The sequence below is a fragment of the Bufo bufo genome, chromosome 2, assembly GCF_905171765.1.
Source record: "Bufo bufo chromosome 2, aBufBuf1.1, whole genome shotgun sequence".
Lineage (NCBI taxonomy): Eukaryota > Metazoa > Chordata > Amphibia > Anura > Bufonidae > Bufo > Bufo bufo.
The window spans coordinates 338,167,245-338,193,726 of NC_053390.1; the positions used below are offsets into that span (position 1 = coordinate 338,167,245).

General features: G+C 44.3%; 1 protein-coding gene across 1 annotated transcript; it reads right to left on the reverse strand.

The window, feature by feature from the left end:
• Positions 1-1,095: 1,095 nt before the first annotated feature.
• On the reverse strand, positions 1,096-25,901 carry PSAT1 (phosphoserine aminotransferase 1). The gene is made up of 9 exons (XM_040417050.1): positions 25,723-25,901; positions 24,034-24,094; positions 20,070-20,139; positions 16,216-16,421; positions 12,795-12,967; positions 9,532-9,701; positions 8,505-8,633; positions 6,924-7,061; positions 1,096-1,539 (listed from the first exon to the last, which is right to left on the reverse strand). The coding sequence occupies exons 1-9, from the start codon at positions 25,780-25,782 to the stop codon at positions 1,437-1,439; spliced, it is 1,110 nt and encodes a 369-aa protein (XP_040272984.1). The 5' UTR covers positions 25,783-25,901; the 3' UTR covers positions 1,096-1,436.
• Between the last annotated feature and the right edge of the window lie 581 nt (positions 25,902-26,482).

Consider the following 26,482-nt stretch of genomic DNA (forward strand, 5'->3'; position numbering starts at 1 on the left):
TACAGGAAAATGAAGTCCCCTCAGCTTCCAGGACTTCAATATGCTGTAAACTGTGCATGCCCAAGAGCATGTGCAGCTCACATGAAAAGTTTTATAATCTAAACCTATTGGGTCAGCAGCCGTCCATTGAGCTCTATAGACGGTCTGCACCGTATGGCATCTGTGTGTGTGTCATGCTGTAACACATTACACAAATGCTTTTTACATATGGCAGCTCCCAGGAGTCATTTTTCCTTTTTTTTTTATTTAGCAACTGGAGCTTTTTTTCTTTTTATTAAAGAGTTTGTTTTTTTTTGTTACATTTGTAAAAAGACAATTTCTTTAATGGATTGTTTTCCACTCATATCTCTTCTAAAGCAGAACTTGGCAGATGATATAAGCAGATACTGGAACAAGGCTAGATGCCAAGACCAGTGCTGGCATCCATTGAGCTCACACTGGGCAGAAGACATGCTGGGTAGTGACCATAATGATATGTGATCAGAAGAAGTGCTGAGGGTAGAGATGGGTAATGGTTATGTTTGGGGATTGTGGAGCCACTCCCATAATGGCACGTGCTAATTATCTCACAATAATGTATGGGTCTGGCCTAGCTGACATGCATTACAATACCAGAGAGAGGAGAACACAATAATAGGTGGCCACCTCTAGGCAGAGAATAAACCAGAGCAGATGGATACAAGAATACAGTTCTCCCGCCTATAGGTACTTTATGGGGTGGGTCCACAAAGAAGATTCATCAACTATTCACAAAATATGTGATAAATGCTTGATCGCTGAAACCCCCACAGATGTCAAGAGGAGGGGGTCTCAGAGTCCCCCATGTGACTGATACGGTAGCGCACATGGTGACCACCACTCAATTCACTTCTACGGGACTGCTTGAAATGGCTGAGTACTGTACAGAGTCAGACCGTGAAAGAATGGAGTGGTGGTCATGTATGCACACTACCACTCCACTACCCCACTTATCCATGAACCAACCTCTTAGTGCTCTGTAATGTTGCACTGTATGACAGATTTATTTTTCATAATGATGTTTGCTTTTTACATGATGAGTTTGTGTCCACAGTAGGCCAAAAAGAGAACTGTACATACCACAAAACATTTTATTCTCTTTGCATAAAAATATGCAGGCACATAAATTGTCTCAGGACAATACACTGACCTCTTTTTACAGGCAAGATCAAATAAAGTAAGAGCAACGAGACCCAAATAACGGAAGAAAGTGTTGTGGAATTCTGTGACAACCTCATCACCACTGAGAGCAATGAAGGGAGAGAGGGCAGATACTATTGGGTTGTCCTCTTCGTACAAAAGAAAGTGACTACCGTAGTTTACAAATCATCTATACACTATGAAAATAGCTTATTTGTTGGGTGCCATATTTTATACAGACGTAATGAGGATGTAAAGACGTTTTGCTGCTCTGTTCCTCACTGGTGAGTCTCCTTGAAGTGTCTCATGAAATCTGCTAGTTTTTCAACATCATCCACAGTGACGGCATTGTAGAGAGAAGCTCGGATTCCTCCTACAGATCTGAACAGAACAACACAGAAGCTTAGAATATGTAAGTCACAATTTCTGTATAATATGAGCGAGCGAGAGTTCACATATAAAGTTTTCTGGTGTTACATGGAAGCCTATGTGAAATCTAAAAAGCAGGACAAACAGGAGGTGTTTTTCTAAATTGTAGTAGGTTCTGGGTCTTTTTCCCCTCATTGCCTAGGGTTTTTCTCCCACAGACCTCTTGTTTGCTTTTTCAGCTTAAAAAAAAATAAAAAATAAAAATGCATGTGCAATGTTTTTTGTTTTGTTTTTTTTACTGGTGTTTTTGCATGACTTTTTTTAAATCAAGACTTTTCCTCCCCATACAGTTTTGAGGCCTTTGCACACGACCGTATGCCCTCTGAGACATACAGTCCGTGAGCGGGCCATATGTCCCGAAGAAGCATTGATCATGCGCACGGGAGCACACAGCATCATAGATTACAATGATGCTGTGCACGTCGGCCCGCCCGCGGGACTATTGTCCCACACTCATAAGATCATACGAGTGCAGGACAATAGACCCACAGGCAGCCTGACGTGCACACCATCATTGTAATCTAGGATGCGGTGTGCTCGATCAATGCTGCTCACGGATCGTATGTCTCAGAGGGCATACGGTCGTGTGCAAGGGCCCTTACAGAGATGGTGACATTGTGGGGGGGAGCAAAAAAAAAAAAAACACAAAACCAAACCTGTGAGAAGGAGCTCTGCATATGTAGTTATACAGCACATGGCTTTTTGGTGGCAGTTTTGATGCAATTTTTTAAGCCAAAGCCAGCAAGTGGGTTGCTGGGGAATGAAATATATAAAGAATATAAAGAAAGGACTTATAACTGTCCTTACTGCTGGCTTCAGGTCAAAAGATCTGCACCAGAAACGGATGGGATTTTTCCATACTTTTGCGGATTTTTTTTTTTTTTTTCGCATCTGCAGTTTTTAGTGCATTGTTTCCAGTAAACATGCCAGCTCCAGGAGGTTAGCTGAAAGTCTATGAAAAATATGAAAACACAGGCCAAACAAGTGTTTACTTGTTACTGGCATTTTGTTAATTTGGCGGTGTTGTGTCTCAGGCATTTTTATTCTTTTTACGCAGCATGTTGAAACCTTGGGTGTTTTTTTGTGGCGTTTTGACATCCCCTTCTCTAATGTGGTTCACTTTAAAAAAAAAAAAAAAAAAAAAAAAAAAAAAGGGCCCAAAATAAAATAGAAATGCAAATGGTCTGGAAAAAAACAAATATAGTTTCTATGAGTAGATCTAGAGAAGATCTCCAATGTGAAAATTCTGTTAAAGGGATTGTCTGGGAAAGGAGGGGGATTCTACACTGGGTGGCAAGATGCACAGTGGTATATTCAATCATTATTTGTACACGGGCTTCCTGATGTGATATTCTTGTCAGATACTGCATCTACGGAGCCTATTTGCATTTATTCATAATGTAGCTGATATTCTGTAATTTAAGCTTTTAAGTGTTTTTAGCATTACCCGTTTTCTGTGTTTTAAAGAGGACCTTTCACCAATTCTTACCCTATGAACTAACTATACAGACATGTAGAGCGGCGCCCGGGGATCTCACTGCACTTACTATTATCCCCGGGCGCCGCTCCGTTCTCCTGCTATGCCCTCCGGTATCTCCGCTCACTAAGTTATAGTAGGCGGAGATACCAGTCCCTAAGTTATGGTAGGCGGAGTCTGCCCTAGCGCTGGCCAATCGCAGCGCAGAGCTCACAGCCTGGGAGGTTATTTTCTCCCAGGCTGTGAGCTCTGCAATGCGATTGGCCAGCGCTAGGGCAGACTCCGCCTACCATAACTTAGGGAACGGAGATACCGGGGGACATAGCAGGAGAACGGAGCGGCGCCCGGGGATAATAGTAAGTGCAGAGAGATCCCCGGGCGCAGCTCCACATGTATGTATACTTAGTTCATAGGGTAAGAATCGGTGAAAGGTCCTCTTTAATAAAGAAATTTTGGGGTCATTTATCAAACTGGTGTAAAGTAGAACTGGCTTAGTTGCCCATAAGAACCAGATTCCTCCTTTCATTTTCCGAAGGAGCGGTCCAAAATGAAAGGTTGAATCCGATTGGTTGCCATGGGCAACTAAGCCAGTTCTACTTTACACCAGTTTGATAAATGACCCCAATTATTTTTATAGTTTTACATTTTTATCATCATTATTTCAGACTATGCATACACCAAAACCATATGCTTCATATTTGATACTGGGTGTAGGGGAAAGTTTGCAGTAGTGCCAGGCAGCATTTTTTCTAGCAAGAACCTAACAAATAGTTGCACTTGCTGTGTCTTGGGCCTTGAGCCCAGTGCAGGGTTGCACTTTTTGGAATGCTACATTCTAAAGGTTAGAAAAAAAACCTCTTCATCTAGAGATAATTAGATGGCAGCTCCTATTTAGGATAATACTATTTTATAAACCTTATATATATCAAAAGCAAACTGATACCGGGACAAAATATATCAATTGGGTATCGATATTTAGATACCCGCAACAACCCTAGGTGGAATTTAATTTTTTTTGCAATTTCACCCAATTTGGATTTTTTTTCCCCCACTTCCCACTACATCATATGCAATATTAAATGGTGGCGTTGGAAAGTACAACTTGTCCCGCAAAAAAACAAGCCCTCATATGGCTATATGAACAGATAAATAAAAAAAGTTATGGCTCTGGAAAGGCAGGGAGCACAAAAACGAAAAACGCAAAAACAAAAACCGGCCTTGAAAGGGTTAAAGTACTTTTTGTGGTCTGGCCTTGTGTTCCTGCACAATAGGCACGTGCACAGTATAGCCCTGATTCTCGACAGGGCCAAAAAAAGTATGCTGCACATGCACATATGACAAAAGCCTCCAGCCAGAAGAGGTATCAGAGAACAGGGTGGAGGCTTACGTCATCTACAGACTCTTAAATGACACTTAGGGAAGAGTATAGAGAATTTATTAAATCTCCACAAACAAAATTACTTAAAACACCAGTTGAAATGGGGTCTTAGGAAATTTTAATTGTGTGGGGAAATTAGTTCATTCTTTTATACACAATTCCCTAAGTGTTGGTTTATGTATTGAGAGCGGACTATTTCTACATACTGGCTGAGATATTTGGCCCCTTGGGTACTTGAAGCCTAGTCAGTGCACTCGACATAACACATCTATATCCTCTATTATCTGTACGAGGTGAGTTGCGTTTACCTGTCTTCTGAAGACTCCCTTTAAAAGGGTTGTCTCACCTAGGGTTGGGCGATATACCGGTGTTCACGATATACGGCGGTATTAAAAAAACTGCGATATAGCGATATCGCTGTTTCCTAATTACTGCAGTATTTTGTGATGTCACACGAAGCGGTCATGTGCGCTGACCGCTTCAAAATCTGCATCCTCGGCCGCCCGCCCCTGCACCATTACACACCAATTGCATCCCGCAGCGGCCGACTAGGCTCCTCCTCGCTTGCTCCCATGGTGCAGTCTCCGCCCAGGCTGAGCAGCGCAGTAGCAGCAAGCAAGTGGCAGGAAAGTCAGTCAGAAGTTGAACTTTATCACAGCTGCCGTAGGAAGGGCAGCTATTAAAGGTGTAATGTCTCCGCCCCAATTATAGGTCTTCTGTCCGACCTTGGCCTACTCAGTTGTCAGTCCTTCATGCCTGCCAGCAATGCAACTAGCTGCATTCTCCGCACTGCACATTGGCAGGCAGGGAATGAGCCCCAGTGGTATAAAATAAAATGACCAACAAGAAGGAATTACTGTATGGTGGTGGCAGGCAGGTCACACAGGTGGCCATAAGACACCTTGTGGCTGCTGCCCCGGCGAACACTGCCATACAGTGTGACAATTAATGTCTCCCGGTGTCTGCCCCCATACAGTAGAAGGTCTCCCGGTGTCTGCCCCCATACAGTAGAAGGTCTCCCGGTGTCTGCCCCCATACAGTAGAAGGTCTCCCGGTGTCTGCCCCCATACAGTAGGTGGTCTCCCGGTGTCTGCCCCCATACAGTAGGTGGTCTCCCGGTGTCTGCCCCCATACAGTAGGTGGTCTCCCGGTGTCTGCCCCCATACAGTAGAAGGTCTCCCGGTGTCTGCCCCCATACAGTAGAAGGTCTCCCGGTGTCTGCCCCCATACAGTAGGTGGTCTCCCGGTGTCTGCCCCATACAGTAGGTGGTCTCCCGGTGTCTGCCCCCATACAGTAGGTGGTCTCCCGGTGTCTGCCCCCATACAGTAGGTGGTCTCCCGGTGTCTGCCCCCATACAGTAGGTGGTCTCCCGGTGTCTGCCCCCATACAGTAGGTGGTCTCCCGGTGTCTGCCCCCATACAGTAGGTGGTCTCCCGGTGTCTGCCCCCATACAGTAGAAGGTCTCCCGGTGTCTGCCCCCATACAGTAGAAGGTCTCCCGGTGTCTGCCCCCATACAGTAGAAGGTCTCCCGGTGTCTGCCCCCATACAGTAGAAGGTCTCCCGGTGTCTGCCCCCATACAGTAGAAGGTCTCCCGGTGTCTGCCCCCATACAGTAGAAGGTCTCCCGGTGTCTGCCCCCATACAGTAGAACATCTCCCGGTGAATATTTTTGATATCGCCCAACCCTAGTCTCCCCTCCTTATTTCAGTCCTCCGTGCACGGCTCCTGGGGCACTACCTGAGCTGTAGTGGGGGGGGGGGGGGGGGCGGTACCTCTGCTGTGACTGATGGAGCAGGCATGAGGCGCTGAGATAATATAATCCCGCCTCTTGACTACACGTGCACACTCGTGAGGCTGCTAGACTATCTGAAACACTAGCAGTCTCAGTGGAGCAGACCCTGTAAAAATAGTGACAACCTATGGTAAGTGGTTGGCGCGATTTGGATCTTACAGGAGAATGACAGTGAGGTGGACGGGAACAGGAGCTGCTGCGCATGTGCGCGGCCCTGTGCGCGCTCACTCCATCAATTCCCGGCCACCAGAAAGGCCGGCTCTTTTTCTAGCCATTTCTGCTAATTCATCTACATTAGTAAGTTAATTATATCAATGTCATGCACATAAATATAACTTGATGAGTTGAGATAACCCCTTTAATGCTGGAGAAGAGTAGAAAATATGTCTCCCGGTGGCTGCCCCCAGCCACCGGGAGACATGTATTCATTTTATACTACTGGAGCTCGGGTTAGCAGAAGCACACGATTTTCCCTGTTGTTCCTATATACAGACCACTGAGAACATAGAGAAATGGTTAAAGCACCAGCCCTGCTCTAAATGATCTAATGTATATACCTCCATTCACAGATCTGTAAACCACCAAATCATATGGTACTGCTGTCCGCTGAAGATATCCCAGCAGATATTAATAAGAAGTGACAAAATAATCTTCCATTAGACAGACACTGTCAGTCGTAACGTTTACCTGTGTCCTTTCAGAGACATCATTCCAAGTGCTGCAGCTTTGTCAAGAAATTCTCTCTCTAAGGCACTGTCACCCTTAATACTTCCGATACGGAAAGGGATATTCATTCTGCTCCTGCCTTCTTTCTCTACAGGACACCTGTAAGAAAATGGGTTTCATTTGTTAGCCAAGGCTACTTTTACACTCACGTTTTGGCTTTCCATTTGTGTGATCCATTCAGGACCCTCACAAGCGGTCCAAAACTGATCAGTTTTCATTAAATTGAATGCTCAAAAAATGTTTTGTCTCACTCCCATTTCTTCTTGTTGCATGTTGAAGCTCTACTTGGAACCTTGTTAAGATCCAGCCATGCTAAATATGTTTTTTTGCCATTTTTCAAGTGGTCAAACTTTTGATCAGGACTGTATAAAATGCCTTTTCTTGTCCGCAATTGCGGACAAGAATAGGACATGTTCTATTTTTTGCGGATCCGCGAATGCAGACAGCACATTCCTGCCCCATTGAAAATAAATGGGTCCGCACCTATCTTGCAGACGTGTGAATGGACCCCAACACTGTGCTCCCCCAAACCAGCAGCAAAATGCACTGAGAAGACTCCTGTGGAGGGGATTCAAGGAGGAGTTCTCCCAATGCATTTTACTGCTGTTTTTGTGGGAGCTCAGTGTCGAAATGCAAGTGAGTATGAAGATAAAAATGACATAATCGGACTGTGCACCACTTACGCTATACACTGCTTACTTTAGTTTGGGGGATTTGGAGCCGACAGATTTCCTTATAGGAACTCTGTTTGGCAGGTGGGTTTTGCCAGATCTCATTTTAGACTGCATTTTGTACTTTATAAAATTTCAACTACATGTATTTAGCAATGCACAGAATGGTTCATACAGGCACTGTGTGGAATCCACAAGATATCATTTTTTGGAGAAGTGCCAAATTATAAATTGAAGCGATACATGCTATGTCATTTTAATTTTACTTGTAGACTATGGTAAATATGATTCTTAGGTTATTTCCAGTTGTTTTTAGAACAGATAAATTAAGTAAAATAACGTAGTGAGCATGAAAGCAGATACTTCTTTGGACTTCTCGTCAGTGACCCTATTACAGTTAGTTTATTTTTATTCCCCCCCACACACCAAGGAAATTACTTTTTTTTAAAATGTAAAAAAAAAAAAAAAAAAAAAAAAAAAAAAGCTGAGAAAGGTGTAAAGCAGTAAATAATAAAGCAAGCAATACCTCGGCAACTTGACGAGTCTCTACTTCCTGTTCCCTCTTGACACATAAGAAACAACCACTCAGATAATCACCGAGTCAAGTCGTGTCTGTGGCCAATGATGAGCTGAGAGGTCATTTCCTGTGTCAAAAGACTAGGCAGCATCAAAACTGGAGAAGTGGAGGATTGGTAGTTACTTATTATTTTACACTGTTCTGAGCATTTTTTTTTTTAAAAAGTCATTGGCTGGACAACCCTTTTGACGGCACAATAAATGAAGAGGAGAAACATTTTAGGTTCTGTAGAATGAAGTTTCACCAGCATGTATTCTATAAAACATCCTTCGAAAAACAAGACTTACAACTTACACAAACAATCCATTGGATTGATCTATAACATTGTAAATCATTTCGGATTTGATGATGCTCAGCTTCTCCATACACGCTGCGCCTCCGTTATTCTTAATCCATTCCAGCACCAATCCCATTATGTAGATGCTGAAACAGAAGACCACCTCATGTTAAAACTGCAATAAGATGCATAAATGAAAGGATACAAAAGGAGCAGGGAACAGCAGAAATTTTACACAAAATAGTGAAACTAGTCTAAACCTCAAAACTAGACTTGACCTCAGGAATCCCACAACCATTTTGTCAGTTAGAGCACTTTTAGCATAAACTGCAGGACCTGCAAGCTTGTCAACTACATTTTAGTAACCCAAATGAACTGTATTATGGCTATAAAATGGTTAATACGTTACTCATGTTGGGTTTTTTTGCACACATTTTGATAGTAGTTAAAGCTATAAAAATTTCCAACTGGTTGAAATATAGCTGATAGTTAATGTGACTATTAGGGCTGTCCTCCCTTAGTGTTCTATTGACTGACGTGTAGAAAAGCATGTTGTGTTGCCACCGGGAAACCATCAACAGGTGCTTTCAAACAGACCTATTATATATCTCTGTTTGGAACGGTCAGTGTATAATTGTGTCTAGCAATGGATGGCCAGATATTAATAGGGGTACATCATGTAAACGTCTGAGTCTGCCTGGCATGGAGCCACCCTTCGAAATATGTCCTAAAACTCAGAGGAAATTAGGAAATCCTCTCTATTTTCAAATGTGCCTACATTCAAATGTAGGCACAATGAGAGTCAGTTGATTTTGTTTTTCTACACAACAAGGAATAGCCCAAAAGGAATAGAATGCATAAGTGGCCAGGGCCTAACAAAAAATAGAAATGCAGCCACGAGGCCACATGTAACAAGACTGGTATGTTGCGTTTTTCTTTTTTGTATAGCACAAAAAGTAGTGTAGATTCTCTACTGGAATTAGTATGTAACCACTGTCACCGTGCAGCTCGCGCCTAAGTATCAGTCAATTAGAATTTACATACCTGAAACATGGAGGGGTGTTATACAGAGAAGCATTTCCTGCCTGGATTTTGTAATCTAGGATGGTAGGGCATTCTTTCAATGAAAAACCCAATAAATCTTCTCTCACTATTACCACTGTCACCCCGGCACAGCCAACATTCTTTTGAGCTCCGGCAAAAATAAGTCCAAACTAGAAAGCAAAAAAGAAAAAATAATAATAATAATTGTTTCCCTTCAATGCAAATACCAGAGTGGCAAGAGATTCAGTTTCAAACAAACAGAACTATACTAATAAGTTTGTTTTTCGATATAGGAAACGGATCCGTCCTGACAGATAATGTAAGTCAATGGGGACGGATCCATTTTCACTGACACAATAGAAAACGGATCCGTCCTTCATTGGCTTTCAAAGGTGTTCAAGACGGATACGTTTTGTCCATGTTAAAGATCCATGACAGATCCGCAACAAACGAGAGTGTGAAAGTAGCCTTACTTAGCAATTCATTTGGTACCAGTAAGGCCTCTTTCCGAAGAGCGATATGGAACTCGTCCAAGCCCAGATAGTGGAAAAACTGATGATTATCCCTGTTTGTTTTACAGTTATATGTGAATGTGTTCAGTTCTTGTGTTTTTTTTCTGTCATCAGTATTCATGTGTTTCTCATGTGCGTGGGAAAATAATAATAATAATAATAATAATTTTAAAAAGGGGTTGTTCCACCACTTTCATTAGGGTTCTTGGAATTAAGCTGAAAGGGGAGGGGACGACTACGACGCATATAGCAGCCCCTTTGGCCATGGGAGAGATAGGGCATCTAGAATCTCTGGCTGGTCCTGTGGGGACAGAACAACATTTCTGTACCTTCCTGTTGCCCCGGTTTGCAAACGAGTCCAGCATTGGAACGTCCCATTTTGCTGTGATCTGTTGGAATACATCGAGACTCAAGGCCCAATCTCCTTCCTTTATTGTCTGCCTGCTAAAGAAATCGGCCACAAGATTTTTGTTTCCTTTTAAATGGACCGCTGATAAGGAAGTCAGATGTTTTTCTGCCAATAGAAAAATCCTCTTTGTGATTGTGGCCAGAACTCTGTGCAGAGTGCCCGCATGTCTGTTTATGTATGCAACTGTGGTTGTGTTGTCGGATAGGATTTTTACCTGGCGTAGAGGTATCTTTGAATGTAGTGCCAGAAGAACCTTGAAAACTGCCGTAAGTTCCTTTTGGTTTGACGAGGCAATTGCCATGGAGGTCCAAACTCCTTGAACCATCAGGTCTGCCGCATGACCACCCCAGCCTCTGTTGCTGGCGTCTGTAGTGACTACTAGCATATCTTCCCGACGCCAGTAAACTTCTGTCTGCAAATTTCTTATTTTCCACCAGGCTAGAGACTTTAATACACTTGATGGAAGGCCTACCCTTTTTTCTAAGGAGGCTCAAGTACCGTTCCAGGAATCTAGAAGGACTGTAGAACCCTTTTATGGCTCTAAGCCCATCTGACTGCGTGTATAGAGGATGTTAGGTGACCTAAAACAGTCATGATGCTTCTGATAGTGGAAGTTTTTAATTTGCAAAATTGAAAGATCTTTTGATATATGGTCAACTGTTTTTCTTCTGGGAGGGAGGACATCAGAAAGCATGGATCCTGGAGAACAACTAAGAAGACTTTTTGTTGACTTGGGATGAAAGCTGATTTTTTTTGCGATTTATAATCCATCCTAAAGAAAGAAACATTTCCTTTACTTGGTCTAGATGAAATAGCAGATCGTCTTCTGTTTTGGCTGCAATTAGGAAGTCGTCTAGATAGGGTATTATGAGAATCCCCTGTAGATGGAGGTAACTTGTCACCTCGGATATTACCTTTGAGAAGATTCTCAGAGCAGAGGATAGCCCAAAGGGAAGGGCCTGGAACTGAAAATGACAAAGGTGGGTTCCTATGTAAACAGCAATTCTCTGGTATTTCTGGTGTTTTCTGAGGATTGACATGTGAGCAGTGAATAGGCATCTTGTAAACCCAGAGTTACCAAATAGCAACTCTGGGGAAGGAGGTTCATGGTCGACTTGATGGCCTCCATTTTGAAATTTTTTTAAGTTAAATATTTGTTCAATTTCCTTAGATTAGAGTCTGAATGAACCCTCTGGTTTCTTGATCAGAAATAATGGAGAATAGAATCCTCGTTTTTTGTTGGGTGATCTGGAATCAATACTTGCTTCTGGAGAAGAATGGATATTTCTGACTCTAGGCATAGTTGTTTCTCCTTCTGAGGCAGTGGTTTGTTGATTACGTAGCTATCGAACTCTAGGCTGAACCCTCTTTGGATGGAATTTAGAGTCCAAGGGGAGGTTATTTTCTCCCACTGTGGGAAATTTTTTTTGTAAATCTTGCTCCAACCGGGCATCTGGCGTCATTGAGTGGATTTTGCCGGATTAAAGCGGAATCCTTTTTCCTCTCCCTCTTGAGTGCTTCCATTTCCCGGAGTAATTATTTTTCTTCTGGTCCGTCTTCTGTCTGTTTCTCTGGTTCCGAAAGAACCGCCACTGATGGAAAAAAAAAAAAAAAAAAAAAAAAAAATCTACTCTCTGTAGGGAATCCTTTCTTCCTATCAGAGGCCTTCACTAGGATATTATCAAGGACTGACCCAAAGAGGATGTCTCCTTCACAGAGGATAGATAGCACATAGGCGATTTTTAGATGCCATATCTTGTTGCATTGGAGATGGCGGCTAATCTGGCTGACAATCTCACCTAATCAGCTGAAGCATCGGCTAAAAAGTTTGTTGCTTGTTTCAACGTCGGTAGAGATGCCAAGATCTCCTCTCTAGGAGTTCCAGCTGCCAGGTTAGCCAACAGCTGGAGGCACACTGGTTGGGAAACACTGTTCTAATTGACTTAGCCATAACAATAAGGACCTAGTGGTGCAGGTGGAAGAAATATTGGGTCTAAACATTGCAGTATTGGTCTCCCATGGTTTTTTAAGCAAACTTTCGCATTTTTTGTCCATGGGGTCACGTAGCCTATATCCTCAAACAGAAGGGAGGTTTTCTTTGATATTCAGACTACCGGTGCGTCAATCTTAGGAGTTTTATTCCAAAAAGTCTAATCAGAATCATTAGTTGTAAACCATTAATCAACATTAAATGAAATAACCACTTGAAATAGAGCACCCTGTTTGTAATGAATCTATAGAATATGAGTTTCACTTTTTGAATTGAGTTACTGAAATAAACAAACTTTGACAATATTCTAATATATTGAGATGCACCTGTGGTTGCAAAACAGATACCGTACCTTGGAAATATCAATTGGTCTGGACAGGAAGTTTGAAGACATATCACAAACTAGTAGTGCTCCCTTCACATCAGGAATTTCCTGAAACTCCACACCGTGTACGGTTTCATTGGCACAGTAGTAAACATAGGACGCTTCTGGGTTAAGATTCCAGCTGCTTGAATCTGGGATTCCTGAAAAGAAAAAAAAAAAAGAAAAAATGAAAATATCTCTCGATTTTTACCGGTAATAATGATTTCTACTGCCATTTACATAAAAACATGGGAATTTTTTTTAAACTGTGTGATTTGGATGTGCAGTTCATAAGGTATTTGGAAACAAAAAATTATATATATTTTTTTTTAAATGAAAACTCCTACCTCATAAAATGAACAGCAAACATGTAGTAATTCCTCCATTATTCTGCTCCTTTCCCTTGTTCATATTACAATTAAAACTAAGAAAGACAAAAGAAATCTCCTCTGTGCCTCATGAGATATGTCCTCATCCTCTTTCTCCTCAGTCCTACGTCTGACAGTAAGGCCCCTTGCAGGCGAGTATCCGGATTAGATCCGGATGCGTTCAGTGAAAACTGCACGATTTCGCAAGCAAGTTCAATCAATTTTATTTACGATCGCGTTCAGTTTTTATCGCGCAAGTGCAATGTGATTTAATGCGTTTTGCACGCACGTGATAAAAAAAACTGAATGTTTACAAACAACATCTCCTAGCAACCATCCGTGAAAAACATGTAGAAGTGAATGGAGCTGCGTGAAAAATCGCATCCGCAAGCAAGTGCGGATACGACACTATTTTCACGCAGCTCCATTCACTTCTATGGGGCCAGCGTTGCACATGTACACAACCCCCATTGAAATGAATGAGTCTTGTTGTGCACCGCGCTTGTGTGGCCACCGCTTCCATTCACTTCTATAGGGCTGGTGGAAATAGCCGAGCCAGTGCTAGTCTATTTTCAGTGACCCCATATAAATGAATGGAGGGCAGCCACGCAATGGTCGCCAATGTGACTTAGAATTGCAAAGTGGCAACAAGACTTTGTAGTCTTATCGCCATTTGCGCCAAGACCTCCTCTGCCGCTTTCACATTAAACTGACATAGCACGCGGCACCTTACAGGTTAATAGAGGCGAATCGCAGCGCGCAGTCATAGAGGCTGGGTGTCGGGTATGGTATATGGCCTGCACCCGCAGCCTGCGTTGTATTTAAGCATAAACTATATTTATTGTTTATAAACCCCAGTATTATAAAGTACCGTATAATCATTGGTGGTGCAGTGCGCCCCAAACCCCCCCCTCCCCTAGTAGTATAACTATTATAATCATTGGTGGCAGTGGCCACAGGGTCCCCCCCTCATTGGTGGTGCAGTGGCAGCTTCTGATCAGAGCCCCAGCAGTGTAATCCAGGGGCTCCGATCGGTTACCATGGCAGCCAGGACGCTACTGAAGCCCTGGCTGCCATAGTCGGCTTCCTTCTGCTGTGTGCACAGAGCAGCAGGGAGAGTGTAAAGTCCTATTCACCCTGAGAGCTCTATTAGGGTGAATAGGACAAGGGATGAAAAGACCCCAGGTTCTAGCCCCTAAGGGAAATAGTTATTAAGTAAAAAAATAAATAAACACACAACCCAAAATATTAAGTTTAAATCACCCCCTTTCCCAATTTTACATATAAAATATATAAATAAAAAAATATTACATATCGACACACCCAAAAAGTGCAAACCATTAAAATATTCAAAAATATCTCCTATGTGGTGAACGCCGAAACAGAATTTAAATTTTTTTTTAAAACTTGCAATTTGCCATTTTTTAGTTACCTTGTCCCGACAAAAATTAGGATCGGACTGTTCTATTATGGTCCAGACGTTCCATAAAATGTGGAATGCACGCAGCTTTTTTTGGGGGTTTTATTTTTTCTCGTGGTATAGAGTATCGCAATACTTTATGGTATCGAAATGGAGTAAAAATTTTGGTATCGTGACAACTCTAGGTAAGGCATGTTTTTTTTTATTATACCGGAATTATATGCATTTTAAATTTGGCTCCTAAATTTTTCAGGTTAGGAGCCAATGGCTACTTGATATTTTTTTTAGTCTGGAGCCCTGCCTCCTTCACTGGGTTTACGAGATACACTGGCACCCGCACCTATCAGACAATGGAGGCATATCTAAGTGATATGCCCCCATTTGTCTCAAATTGAAAAACCCCTGTAACCCCAGGCCTGTTTGAGCCTAAAAGAGGTTTTCCGAGACTTATATACTGGATAGGTAATAAGCATCTCGGTGGGGGTCTGACAACCAGGACCCCTGCGGATCAGCTGTTCGAGAAGGCAGTGGTACTCGCAGTAGCCCCGTGGCCTTCTCGCTGATTTCCCTAGGCCAAGTGACAACACATTAAATCGGTCATGTGGCCGAGGCGTAGCTCAGCCCCACAGAAGTGAATAGGGACTGAGCTGCGATACCAAGTATAGCCACTATATAAAGTATGGCGCTGTCCTTGGCGAGCAATGAGAAGGCCGCAGCGCTCACAGCAACGTCGGTGCCAAACAACTGATCAGTGGGGGTTCCGGGTGTCGGACCCCCACCCATCAGATACTGATGATCTAAATAGGAGGATAGATAATCAGTATTCAAGTCTCTGAAAACCTTTTTAACAACTGGCTTAATGTTTTTCGTTTCTGCATCTCTGAATTTAAGCAGTCACAACTTTTGTCAATGACACGGCAGATTTATGAAAATGTATAAAAAAATAAAATGTATTGCCCACAGCAACCAATCACAGCACAGCTTTCATTATGAACAGCAGAATAAGAAATGAAAGCCGTGCTGTGACTGGCTGCTATGGGCAACAGAGGCCATTTTTGTTTTAGACAATTACATAACCCTCCCCAATTGTTTCATACAGAAGAAATGGCATTCAGCACTGTTTGGAGGTACATACAAATTATTTTTCGGCATTGCTTTTTATACCAATAAGGTTTCTCACTGAATAACGAGTTAAATGAGTTCTTCAGGTTATTACGGTCATGACCTAATTGTCAGAAGGATGACTGCTTAACATGTGACCTTCGACCACCCGATTGAAGAGACTGGCACTCATTTATCAAAACTGTCTAATACTGGCTTTGTTGTCCACAGCAACCAATCATTGTGGAGCCTTCATTTCATTCAAGATATGAATGCTGAGCTCTCATTGGTTGCTATGGGCACCAAGACCAGTTCTGACAAATGTGCCCCTGTGTGCTGTTAGGCAGTGTATTCCTAACAACCAGTAGAGGCTTTTGTCTAACGGACGTACACAAAGAAGAAGTTTAATATGTGATCAATGCAAGCCGAAGGCAAAATAAAATTAAAAAAAAAAATGATGTTCCCTTTTAAGTCACTGAAAAACAGAACAGAAGGATAGCATTGGGAGCTGAGGTTGTACCTGTGTAACTTGCAAGCTTTGGGTGGACAACGTTGACTTTTCCATATTTCTCGGCTTCCTTAGCAGCTTTTGCTGACCAGGCACCTGTAACTATGTAGTCTGCACACCTGGCTTCTTTCAGACCAATAAGATTAAGAGCCACGCCACTAAACTGTCCACTTCCACCTCCTTGAAGGAAAAGCACCTTATAATTGTCTGGAATATTTCTGTTAAAAAAAAAAAAAAAAAAAAAAAAAAGCTTAAACTTTTAATTAACTTATTTCCTTCAGCAGCACAGTAATTGTAAGCTGGTTAGAGGGTGTATACAAGTTAGGGCTCGTTCACACGACCCTATGTCTTTTTCAGTGTTTTTCGGGCAGTTTTTCCCGGATCTGTTTTTTCATTTTTTTTTTTTCAGTAGTGTTTCCGGTTCCGTTTTTCCGTATGGCATATACAGTAATTACATATAAAAAAAATTGGGCTGGGCATAAAATTTTCAATAGATGGTTCCGCAAAAACGGAACGGATACGGAAGACATACGGAGTACATTCCGTATCCGAACATTTTTTTTTTTTTTGCAGACCCATTGACTTGAATGGAGCAACAGAACGTGATTTGCAGGCAATAATAGGACATGTTCCATCTTTCAACGGAACGAAAAAAAAAAAAAAAAAATCCTTTTTTTTGCGGAACCATTGAAATGAATGGTTCCGTATACGGAACGCAGAAAACGTCCCATATACGGAACGCAGAAATGTTCGTGTGAACGAGCCCTTAAAGGGAACCTGTCACATTGAACATGGTGTATGAGCTGCAGGCAGGAGCTGAGCAGACTGATATGCAAGTTTATGAGAAAAGATTCAGTAAAACATGTATTTTTATTCATTTAAATCTCATTCTGGGCTTTGATGTCATGGAGGAGGTCCTATAAGTGACTGACAGCCTTCTCTCTATGATTGACAGCTATCTGTGCACAATCACTGATAGGACCGCCTCCTTGACTTCAAAGACCAGAATGATCAGAAATTTAAATTATAAATTCTGTTATATGAGCAGAAGAACGAAAATAATGGGAGTTCCGGATTAAGCACTTAACTGAAGCAAACAGAGACTACGGACCCGACTGACTATAATGGGATTCGTTAGGTTTCCATTAAGGCCTCATGCACACGACCGTTGTGTGTTTTGAGGTCCGCAAATTGCGGATCCGCAAAACACGGATAGCGTCATTGTGCGTTCCACAATTTGCAGAACGGCACGGACAGCCATTAAAGGGGTTATCCCACTTCCCCTTTTTATACTTACCTGCTGCCACCGCGCCGTTCACTTCCTGGATTCTGGCTGGGGGCGGGCTTCATCTTGATTGAAGTCTTCTCCTGGCCGGGCCGCGCGCTGGACTGAACGCGCACGCTGCCGCGCATGCGACCAGTATAGTACAGAGCCGGCGTGCGCGTTTGCAGCTCTGTACTATTCTGGCCGGGAAGATATCACCGTCGCGCATGCGCGTTCAGGACAGCGAGCGGCCCGGCCGGGAGAAAAGAAGAAGTCTTCTGAGCAAGCGCGACCATCGGGATTCTGGAGAAGAGCGGTGGCCGTAACCAGGGGAGACCGAGTCACAACAATAAGGTAAGTGGGGATGAATTTTCTCCTAAACGGTGGGAATTTGTTAATCAAGTATATTTACAAAAATGATCAGTCAAATCATTAACTGATTTAACAGTGATCATTATGATGGGATAACCCCTTTAATATAACTGCCTGTTCTTGTCTGCAAAACAGACAAGAATAGGACAGGTTATAATTTTTTGGGCGGGGCCACAGAACGGAGCAATGGATGCGGACAGCACATGGAGTGCTGTCCGCATTTTTACGGCCCCATTGCAGTGAATGGGTCCGCATCCAAGCCGCAAAAACTGCGGCTCGGATGCGGACCAAAACAACGGCCGTGTGCGTGGGGCCTAAGGAGAAGGTTTTTGAAGCAAAGGCAGAAGTGTGGAATCCGGCACTTACGTTATTTTCGTGCTCCTATAACGGAGCAGAAGAATGAAAAATGTAAGGCTGCTTTCACATCTGCGCTTTACTAGTTATACTGCATCTTTTCCCGTAGAACTATATATCAATCTGCTCAGCGTCTCCTGCTCTATAACCTTCTGCCTTCAGTATACACCGCATTCTCAAGGCGACACGTTCCCTTTAAGCAACCAATCACAGTGGGGGGGGGAAACACCCACAGGACTCACTACCACCTAGTAGAGAGTTTGGATCTTAATCAAATAAGGGCGCATTCACACGACCGTATAAATGGATCCGTATCCATTCCACAATTTTGCGGAACAGGTGCGGACCCATTAATTTCAATGGGGTCGAAGATGCAGACAGCACACCTTGTGCTGTTCGCATCTGTTGTTCTGTTCCACGGCCCTGCAAAAAATAGAGCACATGCTTTCTTGCCCGCAACCAAGAATAGGCATTCTTTATATAGCGCTGGTCATGTGTGGGTCCGCAAAATGCGGAACGCACACAGCCGCTATCAGTGTTTTGCGGATCTGCATTTTGCGGACCACAAGACACTTACGGTTGTGTGAATGCACCCTAGTTGACAGCTTTTCCCCACACTATTTGCAATTAATGGGAACCACTTATCAAGATTCATGACCTTTTATCTTTTAGCTTATTCTGCATAATGAAGAAAAATAACTTTGGCCGATACATTCAGACAGCGGTAAGAAGTCAGGATTGTTGGAGCATCTCTCCCCAGGAGTCCTGCTCCTGGCTTAGAAGGGTTGTCTCACTTCAGCTGGGTAGAGGAAGATAATACAAGGCACTTACTAATGTATTGTTAGTATCCATATTGCTTCCTTTGCTGGCTGGATTCATTTTGCCATCACATTAAAGGGGTTATCCGAGTTATTTTTTTGTTCTTTCTATGTTCCTAACTGGGCAAATATAAAAGCTTTCCAATTAACTCACTTTATCCCCAGTGGCTGGTTTCTCAGATTTCACTGAGGGTCACATGACCTGTGATGTCAGCTTCTCTCCCTGCTCTGATAAAGGTCGTTCCGTCACTGTGCTGGCCACGCTCCCCTTCACTGCCGTCTGCTCTCTGCTAGGATTCTTAACCCCTTCAGCTGCACAGCTCTGCAGGCAGTGAGGAGACAATGCTAGGCACTGGAGTTGACATACTAGAGAGAGCATTGCACAAGAAGGTAGGGGGAAGATCCTGTGTGTATTAGCAGTGTCATTATACAGCTGGGACTTGTAGTCCTACACATACAACATGCTGCAGAGTCTCCCAGCAGGCAGGCATGTCACTCAGGGCAGTACTTGTATCCACTCCCTTAGCAGAGCAGGGGGAGGGGCAGAGGTTGTTTTTATTGCAAGTAAATAAAGGGCCAGAAAAGAACCAGGGAAATTAGGAAATATATATATATATATATATATTTTTTTTTTTTTGCATAAAACTTGCTTAGCTTAGTTATATATTGCTGCCCATCCGATTTTCTGTGCTATATATTTTTTTTTTCACAACTCGGACAACCCCTTTAAACACTGGTTACGACCCCCCTGCAATCCATCAGTGGTGGACGTGCTTGCACACTATAGCAAAAAGCGCCGGTCTCTCTGGTGACCCCCGAGGGAAAGGACATGCCCCCCAAGCTGTCAGTCTGAAATAAACCTAGCAGAGCAATTGGTGCAATGAATGGGCAGACATCTGGTTTCACGTGGGCTGGTTCTAGCTTTATGTCATGTATTATAGGCTGTCTGATTTCCATTTTTAATTATGTGATAACCCCATTTAACTGCTCCTCTAAATGCTAATGGGCAGGTAAACATTACTTGGTACAGATTAATCAGAAAGGTTCCAAGGACTTACAGTAATTCTCTCATGGTAATTTCTGTACCATTTAAAATCTTTGTAAAATCGGATGATCTGTGGCTCATTTCTGTAGAAAAGAAATACAAGGAAGCAAGTTATTTTGAAAACAATTCATGTTACAAATCATGTATTTATTAGGACAGGGTTGTCCACATTAAAGGGTTTCTATCACTTTGTTTCACCTATTTAGCTTTCAGACACTAGCGATCCGCTAGTGTCTGCTTTATCTAACCATCCTAATATAAGAGCTTATTGTCCTGCCGTTTAGCTAAAAAAATAACTTATATAGATATGCAAATGAGCCTCTAGGTGCTATGGGGGCGTGATTAGCACCTAGAGGCTCCGTCTACCTTAACAAACTGCCGCCGCCCAGCGCGTCCCTCCAGCCCGCCCATCTCCAGCTGAAGCGATCCTCTCCGTGCGCGTCTCTGTTCTGCGCATGCGCAGTGAATGTCTGATCGCTTCCCTGCTCAGACATCTCCACTGCGCCTGTTCCTCGGAGCACTATGACGTCATCGGCGCAGGCGCAGTGGAGATGTCTGAGCAGGGAAGCGATCAGACATTCACTGCGCATGCGCCGAATACGAGGAGCATCGCATTCCGGAGGAGATGGGCGGGCTGGAGGGACGCGCTGGGCGGCGGCAGTTTGTGAAGGTAGACGGAGCATCTAGGTGCTAATCACGCCCCCATAGCACCTAGAGGCTCATTTGCATATCTATATAAGTTTTTTTTTAGCTAAACGGCAGGACAATAAGCTCTTATATTAGGATGGTTAGATAAAGCAGACACTAGCGGATCGCTAGTGTCTGAAAGCTAAATAGGTGAAACGAAGTGATAGAAACCCTTTAACTCAAGTGATGGCACATTTTGGAACATCTAGTTTTTGAGAAATCCTCTGTGCCTAGGTCACCAAGGAGGCCTGAATTAGGCTACTTTCACACTTGCGTTCGGAGCGGATCCGTCTGGTGTCTGCACAGATGGATCCGCTCCTATAATGCAAACGATGGTATCAGTTCAGAACGGATCCGTCTGCATTATATTATGCACACGGATCCGTCCAGACTTTACATTGAAAGTCAATGGGGGACGGATCAGTTTGAAATTGCACCATATTGTGTCAACTTCAAACGGATCCGTCCCCATTGACTTACATTGTAAGTCTGGACGGATCCGTTTGGCTCCGCACGGCCAGGCGGACACCCAAACGCTGCAAGCTGCGTACGGGTGACCGCCGGCTGAGCGGAGCGGAGGCCAAACGGAGCCAGACTGAGGCATTCTGAGCGGATCCGCATCCACTCAGAATGCATTGGTAGCTGGACGGATGCGTTCGGGGCCGCTTGTGAGAGCCTTCAAACGGAGCTCACAAGCGGAGCCCCGACGCTAGTGTGAAAGTAGCCTTAGTGGGAAAGCTCCATGACCTACAATGCAACATTTTGAGACAAAGTTGTGCCACAATTCTGGTGTACAAATCTGTTGCAAACTAAGGCTACTTTCACACTAGCGTTCGGAGCGGATCCGTCTGATGTTTCATCAGACGGATCCGCTCCGATAATGCAGACGTTTGCATCCGTTCAGAACGGATCCATCTGCATTATTACTTAGAAAATTTTCTAAGTCAGAAAGTAGCCTGAGCGGATCCGTTCAGACTTTACATTGAAAGTCAATGGGGAACGGATCCGCTTGAAGATTGAGCCATATAGTGTCATCTTCAAGCGGATCCGTCCCCATTGACTTCCATTATAAGTCTGGACGGATCCGCTCGCCTCCGCACGGCCAGGCGGACACCCGAACGCTGCAAGCAGCGTTCAGGTGTCCGCTCACTGAGCGGAGCGGAGGCTGAACGCTGGCAGGCGGATGCATTCTCAGTGGATCCGCCTCCACTGAGAATGCATTAGGGCCAGACGGATGCGTTCGGGGCCGCTCGTGAGCCCCTTCAAACGGAGCTCACGAGCGGACACCCGAACGCTCGTGTGAAAGTAGCCTAAACCAGCCAATAGCTGGTATAGAGTCAGAGAGAAACGTCTACCCCTGCACCGATTTATCATCCAGCCCGAGCCCCGGTGAGAAGTCTGGTGCAGGTCTAGACAGCCGGTCTAAGGTTACACCAGGTATAGGATTTGTTGCAAATCTGTCTGCAGCATGTCCTATCCCAGTGATGGCGAACCTATGGCACGGGTGCCAGAGGCGGCACTCAGAGCCCTCTCTGTGGGCACCCGCACCCTGGATAAAGTCTTTGGTGTACCAATATGCCTTAGACTTTTCCTGCAATTCATTCAGCGCAGGACGCACTATGAACAGCACAGGCAGTTCACTGAATGTGGGCAGGCTATTATAGCTAAATAATAAAGTACATGCAAGATCTACTATACTGGACTGTAATATTCAGGGTAAATTGCTGTGTCGGCACTTTGTGATAAATAATTCGGTTTTGGGTTGCAGTTTGGGCACTCGGTCTCTAAAAGGTTCGCCATCACTGTCCTATCCCTTTCATTGTTTGCACCGATTTTTTTTTTTTTTTTTTTATGTGGAGCAGTTGTGCAAATTGTAGCTGTTTATTAAAGGATGGTTTATGCAGCTACAAGTTTAGTGTATTAAAGGCACTACAGACAAAGCTTTTTTTCAGGCCTTTTTTGTGCTTAACTTTTGTTTGTTTGTTTCTTTACAAAAGGCAGCAAGCTCCATATATGCTATAATTCTGGCATTTACAGGCATCTCTATTGGAGTTTGGTCCACGTGTGGTTCCTAAGGACAGGCCATCACTTGTAAAATCCTGGACATCCCGTTTAACCCATCCCCAACATCTGCCGTATCTGTACAGTGGATGTTGGATCTTAAAGATGCAGAGCGGAGCACTATAGCTGACAGGTTTTAGCTGTTTCAAGCCTAATAACTTCAATTGGCAGTAAAGGCAATTGCAGACCTTCAACCCCTCAGAGGCCATGGTCATTTATGACCACTGCTTCTGAGGCAGCTTTTCCCCACACGTCAATCAGGGCAGCGGTTTGTTCCTTGTCGTAGCCTCGGACTCTGAGCAATCCGAGCCTACTACAGCAGTAGTTCCTAAGGAGGTCTGAAGAGGGCAGGACTCCGTAGGAACACGGCACAACTCCTATAGGCTGCAATGGTAATTCATGGCAGTTTATGGGGCATGCAAAAATAGCTTGTTAAAGCCACATAAGTAGATATGTGTAGAAAAAAAAAAATAATAATTTATAGTAAATCATTTGCCTATTTATCCTGTATGGTGAATGCCGCAACAAAAAAATAAATAGAAAATGAGTCTTCCATATTACGCTGATTTAGATTTTTTTTTCCATACAAACTCCGTGCAGATGTTATCCTTGGTCGGATTCAAACTCAGGACCCAGCTGTAAGGCACCAGTTCTAAGCACTGAGCCATCATGCTGCCCATATTTACAGCTATGTATAAAATGCCTTGGCTGAATATCCAAATTCAGAACTCTCCTGGTTTCCCTTTACTATAAAGCAGTCCATAATGGGAGCTAAGAGACACTTGCAGCCACACTGTCCGCCGGTGGATAGAAGCTAAACCGATGCCTGTTTCCAAGGACAACCAGTAGTAAATCCATGTAAAAAACAAAAACATATCATAAAAATATAGTAAAGTAAAGATTTTCCTAAGTAAGGCCTCTTACGAACTTGTCAATCACGGACAGAACACGTCCCCATTGATGTCAGTGGTTTGCCACGACACCATGCTCTAATTTGTCTGTGATTATGGATCCCTCACGCACATTATAGTCTATGGGTCCATGAAAACCACAGACACAACATGAATGCCATCGCTAGGAGATGCTCTGGAAATTAATTTGACACAGAGGGTAAAAAACGGACACGCGGCTCAAACAGACTCTTCATGGATGAACTACTGACCATCTTGTCACAAAGGTCAGAGACGTGTAAAAGAGTCCTTACTCTATTTACTTCTCCGAGTACTTACCAAGGACACTTATGCCAAGTCCTTTATAGTCAACCAGTTCTTTCTGAGCTTCAAGCAAAACCTGCAGTAAGAGAAAAAATAAATAAAATCCCTTAAACTGTGATGTTCAGCGAGTATGTAAACGTGCAGGCTAGAATACACACCAAGCCATGCTGGGCGCAGACTACTCACTGTAAATGGAGCAGAAAGCACTGTGGCAGCCATGAGCATTGCTTTTTGCACAGGGACATCACCTCAGCACAAGCACCACACACAAAAGGAACATGTTCTCACATGAAGGGGCCTCCATGTATCCGGGGACTGAACGCTGACTGAGCACAAGCATTGGGAGCCCGGGAGATATATGGTGGAGAAAGCCCCGCCCCCGCCGTGCTCCTCCTCTGATTGGTCAGAAGGTGACAGCTGATGCAATATCTCCCTGCACTCATCTGTGCCAGTGGAAGAAGCCACCATTGTCAAGCCTGGCACCGCCAACATTAGAACAGGCTTTCCTGGATTATCAGTGCCACCTAGTCCTGACAAGTCACTGCGCTGCACTCATGCCATGTACTCAATATGATCACGGTGAGAAGTAACTCCTTTTCTGCAATATCCTTCTCTTCCTAATGAAATGGCATTGCTGGTGCACGGTCACCCATAATGCAGGATTAATACTCATGTTATTGCAGCCCAACAGGAGTAATGCTCAAGGTAGTGCAGCCCTATCGGATTAATACTCTTGGTGAGGCGGCCCTATCGGATTCTCGTTCACATGACCCTTGCCCCTCCGTTGCCGTATCGCGGCCCACATACGGCAGGTCCGCAATACACGGGGCACTGGCCGTGTACATTCTGCATCAGGGATGCGGACCCATTCACTTGAATGGGTCCGCAAATCCGGAGATGGGGTGCGGAACGGAACCCCATGGAAGCACTATGGAGTGCTTCCTCGGGTTCCATCCCTCCGCACCGCAAAAAGATAGAACTTGCCCTATCTTATTGTGGAACGGACGGATCGCGGACCCATTCAAGTGAATGGGTCAGCGATCAGCATGCGGCTGGCCCAAAGTCGGTGCCCGTGCATTGTGGACCGCAGTTATCAGTCCACAGCACGGGCACGGAGGGGCAACGGTCGTGTGAACGAGCCCTAATACTCAGGGTGATGCAGCCCTATAGGATTAATACTCAGGGTGATGCAGCCCTATAGGATTAATACTCAGGGTGATGCAGCCCTATAGGATTAATACTCAGGGTGATGCAGCCCTATAGGATTAATACTCAGGGTGATGCAGCCCTATAGGATTAATACTCAGGGTGATGCAGCCCTATAGGATTAATACTCAGGGTGATGCAGCCCTATAGGATTAATACTCAGGGTGATGCAGCCCTATAGGATTAATACTCATGGTGATGCAGCCCTATAGGATTAATACTCATGGTAATGCAGCCTGTGATGACTCCTGGGTGCTAAGATTTCCCCTGACAATCCCATTACATTCTGACATAACCCCATTCCTATGTCCATTCTCTGCGCTGCACTCACCTCCCTGCAGATGCCATGGACGGGCACAGGGTACATGAGAATCTATGGTGATGGAGTCTGCAGGGGTTTACCAGGAGATGCTCTGCAGCAGAGTACGGTGCACCCCTTCTTCTAGGCGCCATTCTGACACCCCCAAAGAGTGCCATAAAGACTAGAGGGGTACTTACAGGTGGCGGCAGCTTGGCTGGTCCTGCACCAAAATTGAGAACCTGTGAGACGATGTCCATGGCTGTAGTGGAATGGGGCTGGTAGCCTGGAAGTGTCGGGGTGCCGGCGGCTGCAGGACTGGAGCGGTACTGGCGCAGACTTCACAGCTCAGCATCTCAGCCTCAGTAAATATCAGGCAGGAGCTCCTGCTCTCATTGGCCACTTTCACATGGTGATTTTTGCTCCTGAATGATGGTTGGACAAACGTTGCAGCCGGAGCTTCTGATTGGCGGACTGTCCACGACTTCAGCGCGTGATCGCTCTGTAGCGATGCAAGGCTTAAATGAGATTGCACCATCCAGCAACAAACCAACATGTGCAGGGGGCGGGGACCTGCGTGCGGAGGGAGGGGCCTGACACCTGAACACAGCGGGGAATATACATTATATATACATCCTGCGTGTGGAGGGAGGGGTCTGACACCTGAACACAGCGGGGAATATACATTATATATATATCCTGCGTGTGGAGGGAGGGGTCTGAGTCGGACACCTGAACATAGCGGGGAATATACATTATATATACATCCTGCAATAACCTGCGTGCGGAGGGAGGGGTCTGACACCTGAACATAGCGGGGATATACATTATATATACATCCTGCGTGTGGAGGGAGGGGTCTGACAACTGAACATAGCGGGGAATATACATTATATATATATCCTACAATAACCTGCGTGTGGAGAGAGGGGTCTGACACCTGAACATAGCGGGAAATAT

Excerpts from the sequence above, each read along its gene's own strand:
- PSAT1 (XM_040417050.1), bottom strand. The coding sequence starts at position 25,782 with ATGGACATCGTCTCACAGGTTCTCAATTTTGGTGCAGGACCAGCCAAG. Across the intron at positions 24,095-25,722 it reads CAGCCAAGCTGCCGCCACCT|GTTTTGCTTGAAGCTCAGAA; the intron begins GTAAGTACCCCT and ends CTCTTACTGCAG. Across the intron at positions 12,968-16,215 it reads AAAGCTTGCAAGTTACACAG|GAATCCCAGATTCAAGCAGC; the intron begins GTACAACCTCAG and ends TTTTCTTTTCAG.